The sequence below is a fragment of the Brachyistius frenatus genome, unplaced genomic scaffold, assembly GCF_029030835.1.
Source record: "Brachyistius frenatus isolate BFR_SWC_R1_liver_20210118 unplaced genomic scaffold, ASM2903083v1 Contig_13, whole genome shotgun sequence".
NCBI classification, from domain to species: domain Eukaryota; kingdom Metazoa; phylum Chordata; class Actinopteri; family Embiotocidae; genus Brachyistius; species Brachyistius frenatus.
This window is the reverse complement of record NW_027210612.1, coordinates 3,104,901-3,123,235: the sequence shown is the minus strand read 5'-3', so window position 1 is coordinate 3,123,235 and position 18,335 is coordinate 3,104,901. Positions and strand designations below refer to the sequence as shown.

The 18,335-nt window shown below is 39.0% G+C and overlaps 1 protein-coding gene across 1 annotated transcript in view; it reads right to left on the bottom strand.

Moving 5' to 3' along the window:
* LOC138617644 (VPS10 domain-containing receptor SorCS3-like) overlaps nt 1-17,890 on the bottom strand; it is a 44,270-nt gene extending 26,380 nt beyond the window's left edge. Inside the window, exons 1-2 of the mRNA XM_069692801.1 lie at nt 17,077-17,890; nt 379-446 (exon numbers count right to left, since the gene is read on the bottom strand). Coding sequence (XP_069548902.1) covers nt 379-446; nt 17,077-17,772 — 764 coding nt within the window. The 5' untranslated portion in view covers nt 17,773-17,890. The remainder of the gene's footprint in view (nt 1-378; nt 447-17,076) is intronic.
* Nucleotides 17,891-18,335: the final 445 nt, after the last annotated feature.

Below are 18,335 nucleotides of genomic sequence, written 5' to 3'. Positions count from 1 at the left end.
GCCTTTCTGCAAAGTTTCTGCGCTGCCAGAAAATAGGTTGGGCCTTTCCTAAAAGATTGTTACGGTGTTAGTTGTGTTATTTATGGGACTGCAGGAAGCCAAGAGGAGGATGCTTCAATTTGAACTACTTCAGAACGCTTTATTAAAACATACTTCATATTGGCTTCCAGTGCAACTTGATTGTTCATATCCTAGCAAGGGAGCACACTATAAATCATACTTACGGTATACAGCACTCTCTATGAATATATTATTCTTATTGTTTTTAGGGTTGTGTGTTTGCATTTTTATAAAATTCCTGCCATGATGTTATAACCTTTCTGTTTACGTTTGGAAGAGGAAAAAATAGCAATGATTAAAACATAAGAAAAAACGTACCTCCAGAGTGAGCTCTCGGTAACAGCCCCCAAGTTGAAGTCATACAGCTTCGTCAAGATCAGGATCACCTATGACATAACAGCAACAGACATATTTAATTACATGCCAAGGTCTGCATTAAAAAGCTTTTGCATGAATGCTCATATTAACTGTCTACAACAAAGTGTCTGGTACATTTCTTTACTAACAATTATCAGCCTGATACGGTATGTTATCTCAATGACAAGTGATCCTCCTGTTGTCAAGAGATGTCAGTCTACTGTTGGCAGGATCTGGGAAAAAAAATCCATGTGGGCTGTCAAGAGTTGTGTCTGTATCTCATGTGGAATGATACCTACATGACAGCAAAATCTGAACATAATTGTTCAGTGAACAATGAAAAGAAATTCATTCAATGGCTGCACTGCACCTCTCATCCCCTTTTTTCCTTTTTTGCTTCAGCCTCGCTTTTACCTTCAAAATCCTTAAGTAGTTTAGCTGCAAAAAATGCACCAGTAAATTTGGATCTCACACTCTAATGGTACATGCATGATATCACTTATTTCACTCATTGGACGACATCCAGTTCCACTTTGGGCTACTGCTTGTTGTCTGAGGATGGTTGGACAATGTGTTTCAGGGGAAACAAAAAATGGGGCCCATAAAAACCTGCCTAGCCACAGAGGGCAGAGTGAAATGGTGTGCAAACACATTATTGTCACTCGAATGGCATTATAAATGACTTCCCATGGGGATGCTCATAACTCAGGATAGAAAGAGGGGTAGGGTAGAGGGTTGAGGGCAGGGGCATGAAGGGAGGGAGGAGGATGGTAGATAATAACAATCAAGGAGCAGAAACATGACATAATATGCCAATTTTTTTTTTTTTTTTTTTTTTTTAAAGAATACCCTGAAAGATAGGCTAAAAGCTCAATTACAGTGAGTTTAAACACATTAACCTTTTGGGACCCATGGAACGAGTCATTAAACCGTGAAAAGCCATACAAGACTCGGAGGAACAAAGACACGCCTGTAAGTCTGCTTTGAAAATGTTAAAAACCCAATTGACCCACAATTTAGCCATCAAACGAGCACTGTGCATGGCTGGGACTATCTGCATTACAGGTTAATTAACCAATCACGCAGAGAGATAAGCATTTGCATAACTAAATGCACCATGTCTGCAAGGTCCAACGCTGGAGTCTGAATCAATTTGGAGTACAGACTTAGTTAAACGGCTGTGATGTTAGGCCTAATTGCCTGCTTTGAAAAATAGATAGGGGAGAAAAACTCAGCCAAACTGTTGATCGTTTGTCTCTTTAGTTTTCTTTCAGTAACAACAATGGCTCGGTGTCGTGCGACATTATAAATACTACGAGGTAAATTGAACCTGGAATTGATTTGATCAGTGTCAATCTAGAAGCGCCTCATTCTTAACCATAGGGATTCAAATATCCAGCATGGCAAACTAATTGAGTGAACATTGAATAGATATTCACAGTTTTATGGGTTTAAATCACTTGTGCTATTTTGCATGTGAATTCTAATTTTAATGAAATGCTCACACATTCAGCTAAGGATGTTAAATAAACTAAAAAAAATTAAATAAATAAAAGCCCCAAATGACAAAACTTGATAACACAAAGCCTCTCAGCACCCCGAGCTGTAATTGCCATTAAGCTCTCCCTTAACTGTTTTCAATGTTTGTGTGTGGTTGGCTCATTAACAAAAGCTGACCCACTGAATTGGGTCAGTGAAGATCTACCTCGGGGACCAACAGACTAGTGAGGCAGATGACTGTTCGGATGATTTGTCCCTAAGTGGATACATCATGTGTACATCACTGGAGACTGTGTGTTCCCACATCCTAAACATTATTGATAAGCTGTGCATCTGTGGCTCAAGTCGATAGGGAGCAACTACTATGCAAATGCAGAGACCAGTAGGGTAGGCACATGACTTGCACACCGATGCGCGAGTTACACTGCTAGATCCCGACAAATGTAGCGGCATTAAACAAAAAATTTCTAAGAGTTTATGGTGCAGCCTTGCATTTATGTAAATACTGGGAACAAACAAACACAAAATGGCTTCCAGAATTATTTTAAGCCTTCTAGGTAAATACGACTCTCCATGCATATCATCGCTCACTTGCATACATGAAATTAAGTAAGGACCCTGGAAGGCCAAAAGCAGTGCATTTATTCATGTTTATGTTTTATTGATGTGAGCAAAGAGAGCTTTGCCCCGGGAAAGTCAACCAATCATTTTTCAGATTGGCTCTCACCCTCCGAGGAGTTTAGTCATCCTTTTATCCTAACATTCTATTCTTGTCGCTTTCTTTCCCTTCTTTGCTTCCTTTTTTCTTTCTTTCGTTCATTCACTCGGTCTCTCTTTCTTCCTTTTACAGGGAGCTCTCCAGATACCTTCTATCGCTGTGTTTTTTTTTTCTTTTACAACCAGACTATTTCATGAGGTAAAGAAGAAGAAAAAAACTAAACATGAAAGGCATATCACAGTCAGGTGCTGTTTGGCCATGCAAAGATTTTGACTCTCTCAGATGCCTGAATAGACAGCCTCCATGGCAACAAAGGTTTCACAGGCATAATGTCACAGTGATATACTGTATCAGCTAAACGCGAATTCCTCTCCCGCGCGCAGATCGACACACTCCACTTGCACAGGCGTTCAGGCATGCAGCGTATGCAGCCACGGATACACACTGTTGGACCAAAATTATGTCTTTCCAAATTCCACATCGATAATTTTTTTTTTTCTTTTTTTAAGAGAAATGCTCCAATTTATAGGTGCTTCAGTGGGACATAAGAGGCAGCTCAACACCATGTTGGTGGACACAGCTCGCAATTTAGGTATGAATCATCTCAGTGTACTGTACTGCAATATGTCTATTAATAAAATAAAATAACAGACTATTGCTGCACATCAGCAGAGTTATATTGTGCTTTCTAGCACCAAGCATCAAATGGAACCTCTTGCTTATTCATCCCCCAGTAATGCATCATTAAGACGGCACCCCTTAAATATTGCTTCTGTCTAATTGGGTAGTCAAGGGAAGAAAAGGATCCCTTACTCTACACATCACACCTCCAGACTGTTGTCTTTTTTTTTTTTTTTTTTTTCACAGAAGTAACACATCATGGAAATGAGTAACAATCTTTAGAAATGTGAGGAATTCTGCCACTTTTATGTTGATCTGGCACTGTTTTTGAACCTAACCAGAGGGGACAAGTGAAGGAGCTAAATTAATTTCCAAGGGACCCCCAGAGTTGATAGCAGTGAATGATGTTAGGGTCTTTGTAATAACACGACTAACGGCTGTTGCTCACAGAAGCATTGACACATATCTCTATTTTAGTTACCTTTAGTCCCTTAAAAGTTCATCACTAAAATGGTATACACATTTACATTCTCATGAATACACATACGCTTTGTATGTTGCACTGTAGGGTAAACACATGCATACAGAGAGACCAATCTCCTGGGAGGAACCCCTGTTTACTTAGCTCCTCTGAGTCGAACCACAACATCAAAATGTCTGACAACTCGCTGAAATGTGTCTACACCAATTAAATCTTCTCTGAAATATAAGCTTTCATGAGTTGATTTTTACCCAGATATGCTGCCTTTCTCTGACAGTTGTCTGGAGGTCAGTTTTGTTGACCTAAGCAGATTTCATAAAGGTAGGTAAAAGGTCAAAAGAAGTGATTGATTCAAACATAATCTGACAAGCCTCGAATGAGGTTGCTGTTTTCTTTGCTTTGGCAGTAGGTGTGCTGTAAGTGTCACTTTTGGGGTTTTACAAACTTCCAATTCAAGAAGGTAATATAAAACTGCAGTAAAGAAATGGCAGGCTAGGTTTGAAACAATCAAGGAACAATGTTGCCATCACAGCAGGGAGAAGTGATACATTATTTTTACCCTCTAAAATGCCCCACTACTTATCTTTTCAAGCAGCGTTAATTGATACTTTTATAATAGGGAGCTATATCAAGCTTTACAGCAAATTTCAATTTCAGCTAATAGTTTGAAATTCCAGCCTACAACTTCACAATCTGTTTAACTCTGAGCTTTTATAGGGATGTTTTTGTCAACAGCAGGAAACTGCGTACAGTAGAAACTTTTCAAAACCCTCCTGTACATGACCTTCTCAACACCAAACAGACACAGTTGGTAAATATCAGAGCATTTAGCATCAAAGAGTCAGATATGTGTGTTTTTTTCTGGGAAAGAAAAGAAAAATGATGCCAATGTATCATTACTGGCTAAGGTATATATATTCGGGCCTAAAAAAAAAATCTGTAACAAAGACGACTTGACGATATTACTGTAAAACAGATCAAAGACAAATAAATTAATCATCAAAATAAGGGATATAAAAGAAATGCTATTAAAAATGCTATAAAAATTGAATCTGTGATTTATTTGTCTTTATTCAAATGACAAAAGGATATGGAATTATTTCCAATATATGCATTGACCAACTTTTTTGTATTTTGTAGAGAAACAGAGATATGTTTATTAATATAAATGTCTCATCTTTCCTTTTAATTATTCTTTTTTAATTGTTTGTGAACTGTGAATTTTTGCTAGTGGAACTTTGCCCTTTCTTGCCTGACACAAAACTTCAGCAGCTTGACAGTCTGTTGTCTGATTCTCCTCTTCATGATGCACCAGTTGTTTTCAAAAGGAGACAAATCTGGATTGCAGTCAGGCCAGTCTAGAAAACATGCTCTGTCAGCTCACAGTTGTTAAAGTACAGTCTGGAAACCCCGTTAACATTCGGGTTTGCTTAGCCACTCTGAAGGGCGGACCAATCAGTGACAATTGGGATCCGATGAAATTAAAGTAGCTTCAGCAATGACAGCAGTGGCAGAGTTTCAGTGCACAACATACAGTATATGGTGGTCAATGCCGACTGGTTAAAGGCTCTTCCAATAGTTTTCAATTAACCGGAGGTATACGCTCAACAATAGGAAACAATCATCAATACAGTGTGGCCAAACCTACATATTCATGAGTTGAATTTCTGTCTGGTAATACCAGACTAGAAATATGTCTCATTTCTACACACTTTTGGACCACTTGAGATGAGTTCGGGCCCAGTTCATGACTGGTTGGCCCGTTCTATGCAGGAACTGATGTATGGTTTTTTTCTTTGCGTATCAGAATTACAGAGAAATTTTCTTTTTGAACGGTTCGACAAATCTCTTGCACAAAGTCGGGCACAAAGTGGTGGTACCCATCTTGCAAAGACTGAGCCTTTGGTGGATGCTCAATCATGCTGCTTAATGTGGAATGTTTCAAAATGGTGCAGCTTGAGTATTCTTTAAACTTTTCGCTCTTATTTTGTCCATGTCACAGCTTTTTTGTTTTTTGTTTGCAGGCATTCAATTAAAAATTGTGTTTATATTTACAAAACAAGATTAGATTGGTTAGTGAATACATACTATTTTCTTAGTACTTTTTTTTATTCAAATAAAGGTTCAACAATAATGAATAACCCAACTTTTATGGAAAGGGAGTTTGTAATTTCATTCCTAATTCCCACACTTTCATACCTGACTCAAGAGTAGATTGCCCGAAAAATGTACTCTCTACCATTACTGTTTTAAATAAAAAGCAGAGGAAGTGGTCTGAGAGAGGAAGTGAAGTGAAAAACGAACACAGCGAGAAGAGCCAAGTCTACCCAATAATGCTGATCCACAGAGACCCCTTAATGCATCCTGGCTATTATCAAACACCAAAGGCCGGCATATCAATGTGAGAAGAGCAAACTGGGGTTCCATTGTTCACCTCACTACACTGCATTTCACTCGCCTGTTCACGAAGATGCAATCCCTAAGACACAAAATAAAAGCAGTTTAATTTGTTGTTAAACTCATTACATTCTCAACTTCATTAACAGAGGGAAGACAGAAGCCAAGGGCAAGGAATAGTCATTTGAGTAATTTGACAAACACAGTTCTTTCTTTAAGTCAACTGTCTAATTAATGTCCTCCTACCCACACTGAGAACATTTCAGGTCGATTGTGACAATCACTTTTGTTTTCATCTCTTGTGCTATGAGGGGAAAGATCAGCATCCAAGCACAAGAAAAAATGATTGTTTTGTGTCCTTTGTGGAGTCGAGTGGGAATTAAAAATACATGCTTGAAATCTTGTAATAGAGATGGTAATCTATCTATCGAAATAAGATCAACACTTAACAACGCCAGTGTCACAACATATCCAACATGCCAGTAATAAATTGTTATTCCTTTTTTTCTTATAAGAACATTAATATATTCATGCATCCATTAGAAATTATGTGATGCAAACACCTGCAGAGAAAAGAAATACAGTATTGGTTGAAAATTTGCATAAATGTCTTTAAGGCTTGACAGCAGCGAGGGCAAAATCAAGATGCACTGCAAGTGGGTGGAGGGAGGAAAAACACAACATCTTGATTGTGGCTATGTGAGGACATCAACAAAGTAGAGCACTTAGTAGAGAGACAAATGTCTTTTAAGAGAAATGGTGCGGTCGAAGAGAGGCCTGACTCTGTCCTCATCTTATCTGAGGACCAAATTGATTGTTTGTACATTTGTGGGTGAAAACATACTCTGGGGGATGCTGCTTTCATCAAGTAAACCCCAGCAAAATGTCCCTTGTGCATTAGTCTGCTGTCTCTATGTTTGCTTATCCACCCCACTTCTGAGCTTTGGTCATATAACCGTAATGCTTCAAGCTTGAGAGGTTTCACCAATCAATTCAGTCCATTATGGAGAGGGGAAATTAATGAAATGGGTTACATAAAAAAAGAGTTTCACTCCAAATACAGCTCTATTCTAAAGAAGATGTTGTGCTTCTTTCCTGCTAAAAACAACACACAATAAACTACTGTTTGCCCTTGGTTGGATAAACGATTGTGATTTGTCTCTGCTTCATGTTGTTGAAGAAAATTCGGGGTAAAAAGTCAACGAGATACATTTAATAGACTACATATCGAAATATGAACTGCACTTGGTTCCTTTTCTTCCGCCTTTTAATGTTGTCATGCCATGGCGCATAACAGTTTGCACTAAAAAGGTGGAAAATGAGGAACGCAGCATTCAAGGACAAATCTGATGGCAATTTCAGAAGTCATTTAAATGTTTTGACACATCTGACAAAGTTTTAGTTACGTCCTGTGCAATTTAAAATTAATTTGATGCATTGTAAGTGGCATTGAGAGCCAGAAAATACAACATTAGCATTTTTCTCCTCACAAGCTTTTTTGTTCTGTGCCTCTCTGGTTTGTTAGAGTATGCAGAGTGGAGTTCAGAGGTTGGAGGTGCAGTAGCATGACTACAATACATTTACTTGTGTTGGTGCGTTATCCTGTAATTCACTGAGCAACAGATTACAATCAAAACTGGAAATGTACAAAGGAGAGACATGATAATATAAAATCAATATATTAAAAAAAAGAACAGTTTTTTAAAGTTTGAACACTAATTTGCATTCTGGAGAAATTTGTGCAATGTAAGACCATTCAGACATTTCTTCTACTCTCGTCTGTTCCTTCACAGCTTTGGCTCCTAATGGCTCGGCTTCTGCCCGGGGGGGTCTGAGCTGGAGCCAAAGGCAGTAGTGAGTCCAATTTGAGATTTTGGAAGAGAAAAGCCCTCCACCTAAAATGACCCCCTTCACTGCCAAAAGTGCTGAAAGACTCAGATCATGAACTAAATGTGTCCCACATAACTTTGTTTTGTCTGTCTTCCCCTGTTATGTATTTGTATTATTCATGATGCATGGATGCAGAGACTGGGAATTTGGGGTTCAGTTAACATCATTGAGTTTTTATTTCCTGTAGAAATGTAATTTCTATTCGAAGTGGCAAGTTTTGCCAGTTGTGTTCTGAGGGAAATATAACTGCTGCTAGGATTATGTTTGGTAGGAATGGGTTTTTTTTGTTAGTTTTTTTTTTTTTTTTTACCAGAAAACAAAATGCTACGTTGTCATACCAAACTGAAATGATAAGGAGTGGCTGTCAGTGCTTTTCTTCCCAGTTGTGGTACTTTTATTTGATTGGGCAGGTACATTTTGTTTTGAGTGTCTTGTGCTAATTTTGGACTATTTTCTGTACCATTTAGGTGGATTACCCTGTCAAAAAGATGTAGATACAGTCAAGTGAAGAGGCCCCTATTACTATCCATGTAGAATGGCAGGTAACTAAGTTCAGTGGGCTCGACAATGGTCAACCAAATGATATGTCATTTCAGATTAATACAATGAAGTTGAAAAAGCCTAAAACCTTCCATCTGTTTATATGTGACAACATATTGAATTTTAATCTATTGTTATCCAAGAGATTTAGTAAAGATAATTGTCATTGGTTTTGGATGAAGTATACCGATAAAACAGACCAACCAAGAGCTTTTTTTTTTTTTTTTTTTTTTAATGAATTTTGCATTTATATTCAGCCATCAGAGCATAGCAGTTAAGAGATGTCTGAATCTTCCCCAACACTGAAAAAAAAAATTATTACCATGAAAAATGTTTAGTCTTGTCTTGCAACACTGGTGGACATTCAAAGTACAGGTATTTGACATCAGAGACTGGGGTTTGTGAGCTTGGCTCCAAAAGAGCATTGCTCACAGCCTCAGTTTTCACTGTGATTATAGTCTGGACACCCCATTTGCATTACCGTTCACTCAGCAACTCTGAGGGGCGGACTTTTTAATGTAGTTGCAGTGGTGGTGGAGTTTCAGCTGCTCCAATAGTTTCAAAATTAACCCGAGGTCTACACCCAGTAGGATGCAACGACTGCAAATGATTTCCTATGGAGCGTCAATTATTCATGCAGTGAATTTGGTTAGGGTTTGTATCTTCAAGTTCCACATGTGGTTTGGACAGTAAAAATACTTCGGTTAAGGTGAGTGGGGGAATACGATTTCTTAAATGCTTCAAGTAACTGGTGCCTTTTTCAAAATGTAAGAACCCCATCTCTCCATAACAATAAACAAAGCCTGGTGAGTACATAAACCATAAAAGGCTTTTAGCATGCTTTGGTTGCTACAAGCAGATATTTTGTTGTACAGTCCAATATTGTGGAAAAACGGGAGAAATATATGGCGGCCCTGAGAGCTCTCTGCATGCAAATGTACAAAAAAACAAGCAAATTACAAAAACGTCTTCAATTTGAAAACACATTTAGAGAAGGTGCTGCAAATTCAGAAAACTCAACCCATTACAGAAAACACAATGGAAGTGTTTCCAAAGGACACTTAAGGAACAAACATCTGGAAAATATACCAGAAACATATATTTTATTTTAGCTCATGTTCTAACACCATTGATGGATAGCACACCTCAACACCGTCATAAACACAAACCATAGCAACAAGCATGCCGAGACATGTTTTTTTACTTTTAAGTGTCCTTTGGAAACATTTTTGTTGTGTTGTGCATATTTGCAGAACATTTTCTAAATTCTGTGCTTGTTGTCATCTTGATAAAGACTTTTTCTTTGTTTGTGTTTTGTCTATTTCCATGTATTTTCTTAAGCTGCAGAGCCCTGAGCTCCCAGGGCTACTGTAGAAATGCATAATCAGTGTATTTCATTTTGAAGGTACAGCACATTCAGTGTCAGCATTTTGTGATGTGTGGGAAATTATGTTTCCTCATTCTGGTGATAAAAACATAATCTAGGCAGCATCTTTCTATCAAAACATACTTTTGATCCTAAATTTTTCGTAAATAAACATAATTCCAAGAAGGCATGGTTGATAATGTGGCCCAGAGTGGGAAAATATTGTCTTTTTGATAAGTATGTTGGCTTTAATTGATGTTCATTGAATAATGGATGTTATACCTGCTTGGTATATGATGTGACTTTTGAGCTATTTGTTTGTTTGCCTTGGTCTTTGTTTACTTGCTTGTTGAAAAGTGTTGATAATAAAGCATCAAACACCACTTTTCAAACATTCATTTCAAAGATCGGCTGTCCATACCATCCTAATGGCTGAGATATCAACTCTTTGTTTATAGAACATCTCCATATCAGAAAAGAGACATGATTGTACAACAGTAGGCAACAAAAGCACAATCAAACTTGATGAAATTTCAATTATGTCTTTGATAACATTTTAACCTTTGAAAAAAAAAATAGGTATGGCAAAGAAGGACAGAAATGAATGGGAATATAATCAAAGATGGTCATTTAAACATTCTGAACAGCAAGTTTAACTACCAGAGAGCTTCAAGCAGAAAATCACAGCATGAAATCAGTAATTAAAGGCTATTTGCCTCAGCCTGAGAGGATGTATGAAATGGTAACTCGAGTGACGCTGGAGTACAATTCGATTTTATTTTGTTGTTCAAAAGATTTATACTCTCCTGACGATCATAAATGATGACAATTCAGAAGTGTTACAATACAATCAGTGACTCATGTAAATGATGTGTAGGTTCTGTCAAGTCCTGCCGATGCAAAGATTCTGATTAATATTTTGCCATAATTTTGATCCATATTCATATGCTCATTTATATGGCCTGATTCTGACTATAACTCAACATTTTATTTTTTTTCCAAAGCAAAAGCAGCCAGTCATTTTAAAATATTTTTTCCAGCACACCCATTGAGTGAGCATTGTATTTTTTTTTAAATGTGCCATTTTGTGTTTGGAAGTTCTTCATCATTTCCATTGATTGCACAGATTGTAGTGCTTCAGTTTGGGGTCTTTTGTATCTCGCTTGATATGATGAAAACCATTTCCTCGTGCAACTAATACATTCCTGTCACTGTAAACTGCAAAGTCAAACCATTATCTAAGCTGACTGCCACCTGAGCAATCCTAGTCATCTTTAAACATGATAGTAGCTGCTGTGTTGCTTCAGGCAATGTGCTGCTTCAAGGCTCACTGAATCTCTACACAATGTTACAGAAGCAGGGTCACCTGGTTTGCCCAATATTAGGAGTGATGAAACTAAAGACAAAATCAGCAATGACCTTTAGATATAAAAACTTTTTTCATAAAGCGGCACAGTTTGTGTCTCTACGATGATTAATATAGTTGCCTCCCAATTTGACTTTCAATTTTATGATTTTCCCAATCAGAAAGCGCATAAATTTGTTTTCATAACCTAATCACAACTATAGTATGTGTCTAACTCACTGTGACACTTATTAAACTAATTAAGCACATGCAAACCTGTCAAATATGATTCTGCACCCGCTTCGTCTCTTTGATTAACAATAAAACATAAAAGTGTGTACTACATGTGTGTGAAGGTTTTAAACAGTGAGAGAGAGAGAGAGAGAGAGAGAGAGAGAGAGAGAGAGAGAGAGAGAGAGAGAGAGAGAGAGAGAGAGAGAGAGAGAGAGAGAGAGAGAGAGAGAGAGAGAGAGAGAAACAACTGACAGGGAAGCAGAAAGAAATCAAGCGATGACAGTGTGTCTGAACATACAAGTGATGCAAGCCTTTATTTGCTGCTTAAAATGCACTTTGTGAGGCAAAACTAAAGTCTAAGTGCTGAGAAGTGCTGAGAGGATATGTTGATGTGATGCATTATGGTCCCTGAGCACAAATGATTCATGACAAAAAAAAGGGGGCACACATGCATGTCATTTGAGAAGTAAAAACTGGGATTTCACTGAATTATTGCTGCAGAGAGGGTGAAACTGGTATCCTGTGTGCCAATAAATAATACCACAGCAAAAAGAAAGTAACGAGGGGAAATACTGCCTTTTTCTCCACATGTTTAAAAAATGCCCTTCCAGTCCCTGATGAATAGTTTTCTTTAGCAACTACCAATCTACTTGTAACACATCAGGGCCAAGCTCCGAATGTAGCCTTAGACATAGCTGCAGGGATAGGTACTGATAAGTACTGTAAATATGTATGAGATAACTTTTGTGACACTTCAACAGTCACGCCAGACACATGAAATGAATTTGATCTTACTTCCATCTAAGAATAGCAAGACATTATTGTGGAGCGTTACCGTGCCAACATCAATGTTAGCACGTTAGTCTTGCAAATTGTCGGAGCTGCTTCGGATCAGATTGCTGATATTCATCTCGGCTGCCTGGGAGCACCCCACAAGCCTTGGCATTTTCTAAATACTCTGACCGGGTCATCCGGCCATAACTATCTGGCCACTAGCAATGTCTCTCATGTTTACGGCGGCCAATTTCTTACACATCCAACACACTTATGACAAAAACCAACAGTTCCCTTAACGTCAAATACATCCTGTATGTACCTCTATTATTGCTACAAGATAATCAATGTTTTTGCTTTATCATTGAACACGAGGTTTGGCTCGTTGGTGTTACAGTATGTGGGCATCACTGTTGTTCTGATTATGACTGTGTTTGTGGCTACTGGCTGTTTTCATTCGCAAGACTGTGTTTTTAATACGTGTGAACTGACGTGGTTGGCTGAGCGTAGTGATGAAGCCATTCCTGAACTTTTCATATCTGATAAAAGTAGCAGGTTCAAATACTGGTGGGAATATCTGGCTTTGCAACACTGTCTTGATCAATGTTACAGTACTATGTCTGTCGCAGTCTCAGCCATAGCCATAGCAATACGTGTGCCATTACTCACCAGTGTTACTATGCTGAGAGAGTTATAGTAGATAGCTCAACTTGGCTCTAATTAACATTATTTATCATTTCCATCCATACTCACAACAGCAATCTGTAGTAAAGGCTGAGGATCCTGTGACAGCAATACGAGTCAAACAACAGTTAACACATAACTGCGTCACATGAAAATAACATATCACAATAGCTGGGAAGAATGGATACAACCACATCAAATGGTGCACCCACTTGTGCAGTGGTCACACCCGCTGGCTATGTCTACAGCTAGCCTTCCCTCCCCTTACGCAGCACAAAGAACTGATGCTGTTTCTATCAGCATCTTACAGTCACATCAGCGGAGAGGGCAACCCTAGAGGCTCGAGACGGGCTGGATTAATGAACAGATGTGTGGTGCTGACACCCCAAGGGACACGCAGGTAGGGGATGAAAATGGCTGGCAGTAAAAAAATATATATATATATTTTGTTTTTTGTTTTTTTGTTCTCCATTGGCAACAACTTTAAAATCCACATTCATTAAAACAAATCAGGAAGCTAACTGATCATCATGTGAATACGAAATTAAAAATTAAAAGAAATTAATCATTCTCAAATACTGAGGTGCGTCAGAACTATCTAACGTGTGCCAGTGGAGGGAAATAATTTGTACTCGATTGAGAGAATGAACCGTTTTGGCTTTTATTAAACATAGTATGGATCAAAATTCCCTTAGCAAGCAACCTGAGAGATGGAGGATGATTAAAAGTGCATGGATTAAAAGCTTTAGAGTGTCACATATTAGCCCCTTTCACTGAGCATCAAGTGATTTTTTTTTTTTTTTTATTATTAGAGGCATCTTCCTCCAAATTATGACTGTAGAAGCAACAGACCAGAACATGAAAGAGAAATGTGGGAAATTATCATAAAAACAAACACACATTGAAACTTTTCCTTTTGTTGTATCCGAACACCACAACAGTGGCAGCTTTTTTTTTAATGCACTTTTCATCATCCTGTAACAGCGCCAAACTCTGGTCAAACGCCTCTGTGAATTGGGAACCCATTCCATTTGATTTTATGGATCAAGGAGTTTCTGTGCAACCAGCTCTGACATGTTAAATGGAATGGCTGTCTATCTAATGAACCGCTTTTAAACACAGGTGTCCCCCAGGGCCATGCCATTTCCTCTTTTTTATTGTCTGTTTATACCAATGAGATTATGTGCAACAATAACGGCCTCATTCTGATTAAGCATGCGGACAACACGGCTCCGGAGGCCTGTCTGATTCCCAGTCAGTAGCAGCAAAAAACGACGATGTTACAGAACTGACAGATTGGTTTGACTCTCGCCACCTCAGAAGAAATAACAACAACAACAACAACAACAAAAGATTTTCTCAGGGTCCAAGGAGAACTGGCCTTATCGATGGCTGGCCAAGAGTCTAATAGCAGGCAAATGAAGACGACCAGTCCTTCATTCTCATTGTATTTGGACATTAGTTACACCGCTACATTTCTGCAGCAGAAGCTCAGGGGAGGTGTAGTCAATAAAGATGCTCATTAATGTCCTCCGCTTCAGCACACTGTCCTAGTTTGGTCAGCTGTCTGCGAGGAGCTTGTAAAAATGGTCAATCAGGAGCCTAAAATCATTTGGCTGCCAATAACTCCCTGATCACCAGTTGGCTTACACACCAAGACTTTTGCCTTTAGGGGGGTGCGAAGGGTGGGCTCAACCTCCCTTGACAATAGGATGTACTGCAATGGCAGTTTAAAAAAGATTACCAACATAATCATATTCAGGACTTAACATCCATGTGGGGCAAAAAAAAAAAAAAAACTTAAATATTGATTTGCCATCCAGGACATCCCCAGCCAAGTGTATTTCTTAGTATTTTTCATTAGTTCATTTTCTATATATTTATATTTATAGCACACATCTTTAAAAATCATGAATTTTTCCATCGCCCTCTCTATTCACATTCAGGACATATTTAAGGAGTAAGAAACATGCACAGCCAATCGTTACTACATGTAGTTAAGAAGCATGAATTTAAAAGGGAATTTGTGCAGTATATGTTTTATTCCCATGGTCGAGTCCAATCAATGTTATCTCTTTTAAAGTCAGAGACCAGAGAACTATGACTCCAGGCTTTGATGTCTCAGACAATCACAGAAATCGAATAATAGTTGGCAGACTGATTTGTGGACAGATTTGAGGTTTTGTACGATGAAATTCTTGATCAAATCTGAACTCTGGAGTTCCCTCGCTGGCGCTTGCACCATCACCTTCTACATCTTTTTCATTTCACTCCCTGTGGGATTTTACATCTTGGCCCGATCACAGGCAAAGTCTTGGAGTGAATATTTGATAGAATTACCCTAGACCACAGGAATGAAGTAATTTTCCTTCAAATGTCCCTTTAAGATTGGATTTATTATCAGTCATTTACATCTAATATAGCCAGAGCTCTAACATCTAGCCATAAAATGCCATCAATTCAAGCTCTGCAGTTTCAGTCGTACTTTTGGGACCACAGACGGGAGTTCAGACTGTATAAATCTCAAATGTTGACTGGCTGCAGTGACAAGCCCATCAGTGGTGATGCAGTGAACAGTGTCCTGCAGTACAAAGGGCCCATCGTTGGTGAAGACATCTCAAAGCAACAACATATTTCACGACGCATCCCACAAATCAGATTTTATTAGGCGTCTCTCTGGACTGTCCTCAAATGATGCATCAACATGGCCTGAGCTTGTGGTGCCTCTAACATTATGAAATACACCACAAAAGAGAAGAAGTAGCAGATAATAAAATGCAATTAGAGATGAATTATTAATTGTAGCCACCCAGTGAAATAAATCTGTATTCCTGGATAATGTAGGAATATTTGCAGTTTTTCTGGGACAGAGAAATCTTAACATGTGGTCCCAGACTAATGTTTCTGCCACACACCCTTCTGCCCAGCAAACCAAGGTGATCTAAATTACCTGAAGTAAAAATGCAGAGCAGTTCACTTCTTTTGTACAAGCCTGTTTGTAGTTGTAAGATCTTTGAGCCTGATATATGCAGGTGCTCACAAACACTTTTGCATGCTGTATATGTAAAGTGGGAGATACAATCTCCATGCTTTGTCTTTGTGATGGTAAAATTGCGTGCAACCACAATGTGTGTGTGTGTGTGTGTGTGTGTGTGTGTGTGTGTGTGTGTGTGTGTGTGTGTGTGTGTGTGTGTGTGTGTGTGTGTGTGTGTGTGTGTGTGTGCATGCAGCCTTGATGTGGGTAGGTGTGTGTCTGTCTGTGACGGTGAATGTGTGTCCATGTGTTTGTGGTGGAGGGGGGGGGATATGGATGATTATTGCAATGACTTGTGATCCATTTAAGTTGTGTACATTCCCATTAAGCTGTTTTGAAGTGTAAAGCTTGTAATCTTAACAACAAACGTGCTGCACTAGTGTATTCATGCAGGCAATTTGGATGTGTGAGTTAAATGTCAGTGACAATGGCAAGTTTAATTTGCCCAAAGGTCAGACAGTGTTTCATCAGCGTCACATTAAGGGAGGTTGGACACAATCCTTTTTAATTGTACCTACTACACCATCCTGAGAGACATTACTTGATTATTTCATAAATAATTAATGTGTTGTGATTGCTGCCAAAACGCCTGTACTTCCCCTCAGCTCGGTGTCACATCGAATTTACATGAACTGTTCATTTAAACTTCAGGTGATAAAGACTTTGTTGAAATAACGGATTCGACTCTAGTTTTAAAAAAAACAAAAACGTGAGGGAATCCTGGATGTGACTGTGCACTTGTCACATCCACCAGGCATCCACGCAAACAGGCGCGCAGTGCGCATACACTCATAATGTCCACGTATAGGCAATAACAGAAAACATAAGCATAAATGTAATAAGAGCAAATGCATTGTTCAGTTCAAGCCACTGTTCCACTGAAATAATGTATTTCTAAGGATGAATTCCCTTCGTGCGCACTGAGGTAGCTGTGCGTAAAAATGTGACATTAATGTAAATCTGTTAAAATGTTCAAAATTAGCATTTCAAGCAGAAAAATGTTTGAATGTAATTAGTGTGAGGGGCATTTTCGTGGTCTCTAAAACCTTAATGATTTTATAAAACTGAAACTCACGCTGCTGTTGTGCCCGGACCAGTACACCATCGCTTGGTTGTGTGCCGAGTCTCCCGACAAAGCAAAAGTAGAAGTGTCCAGGTGAGGCTCACTTTGCTTCGGGTTTGACCCTCTGGCTTCCTCCCCGGTACGCCGGTATTCGGCTCTGGTGTTGGAAACACCTTGAACAGTCTCCACAAACCTCTCTCTTGACTGCGCTTCTCCACTTATACTCCTGTCCACGTTTTCGCTGTGTGTTGCAACCACACTCCTTTTTGCTTTCTTTCCTCTGACAGAAAATGTGTCTTCTAACATCATATTCGCTGTAGCTCGTCCCTGGTTGTCCTCGAAAATGTTACCATACTTTTTATCAGGTATTTGGACACCGCTGTGATAGTTTGGTTTGATGCCGATCGGTGCCTCATTTCCACTCTGTGTTGCATTGTCCACTTGCTGGCCATTGTTCGGTTTCGAAGGACCGAGTGCTTCCGTTTCAAAAGCGCTAAAAACTTTAGTGCTATTGTCGACTTTGAGTGAGACTTTGATCTCCGTTGATTTTCTGGTTGCACGTGTCTCCAGTGGCGTTACCTCCAGGCGATAAAATCTGTCGATTGTTCTTGAAAAAGTTATTTCCGCTTGAGCCACAAACTTAGGGTGAAAAGGGTAGAGCAACACAAAAGCCAAAAGAGAAAAACTCCAAAATGCCCAAAGTCCCATTGTGTGCTTCCAAATCTGATAGTCTACAAGTGGGGAGAAAATATGGAGCGACAGAGCAGTTCAACTTCTAAAATATTCAAGGGATCATCTTTATGAGCAAGAAGCCATTCAGCAGAACCGCTCACGTCCAGGAATTTGTCAAAGTGACGGACCAGTTGGGGAGGCGCTGCGCATCAGGCAAACGCACCGACGGAGAGTGACTGCAGGAACGGTTCGAGCTCATTGTTCATGAGGACGTTCGCTTTAAAATGCTGAAATAATTTTGAAAATATTACACGATTTTGTTTTTGTCAGGGACAACGGAGGTTTTATTCAGTAACATCTTAGACTGTTTAGGTAAACCTATAAAACTTATCCAAATCAGTGCTTGATTGACTCTGAAGCCGTTGACAGCCAAATTAATTTGGGCTTTTCAGAGCAGTGTTCACTCTCTGGCAAAAAAAAATTGACACTGAAACGACAGCAAAAACATCATTTGCTTGCATCAATCAACATCGGATTCACCTGTCAACTGTGCGAGCGCGTGCGCATGTGAGACTACATTTGGGGGATATTCAGTTGGA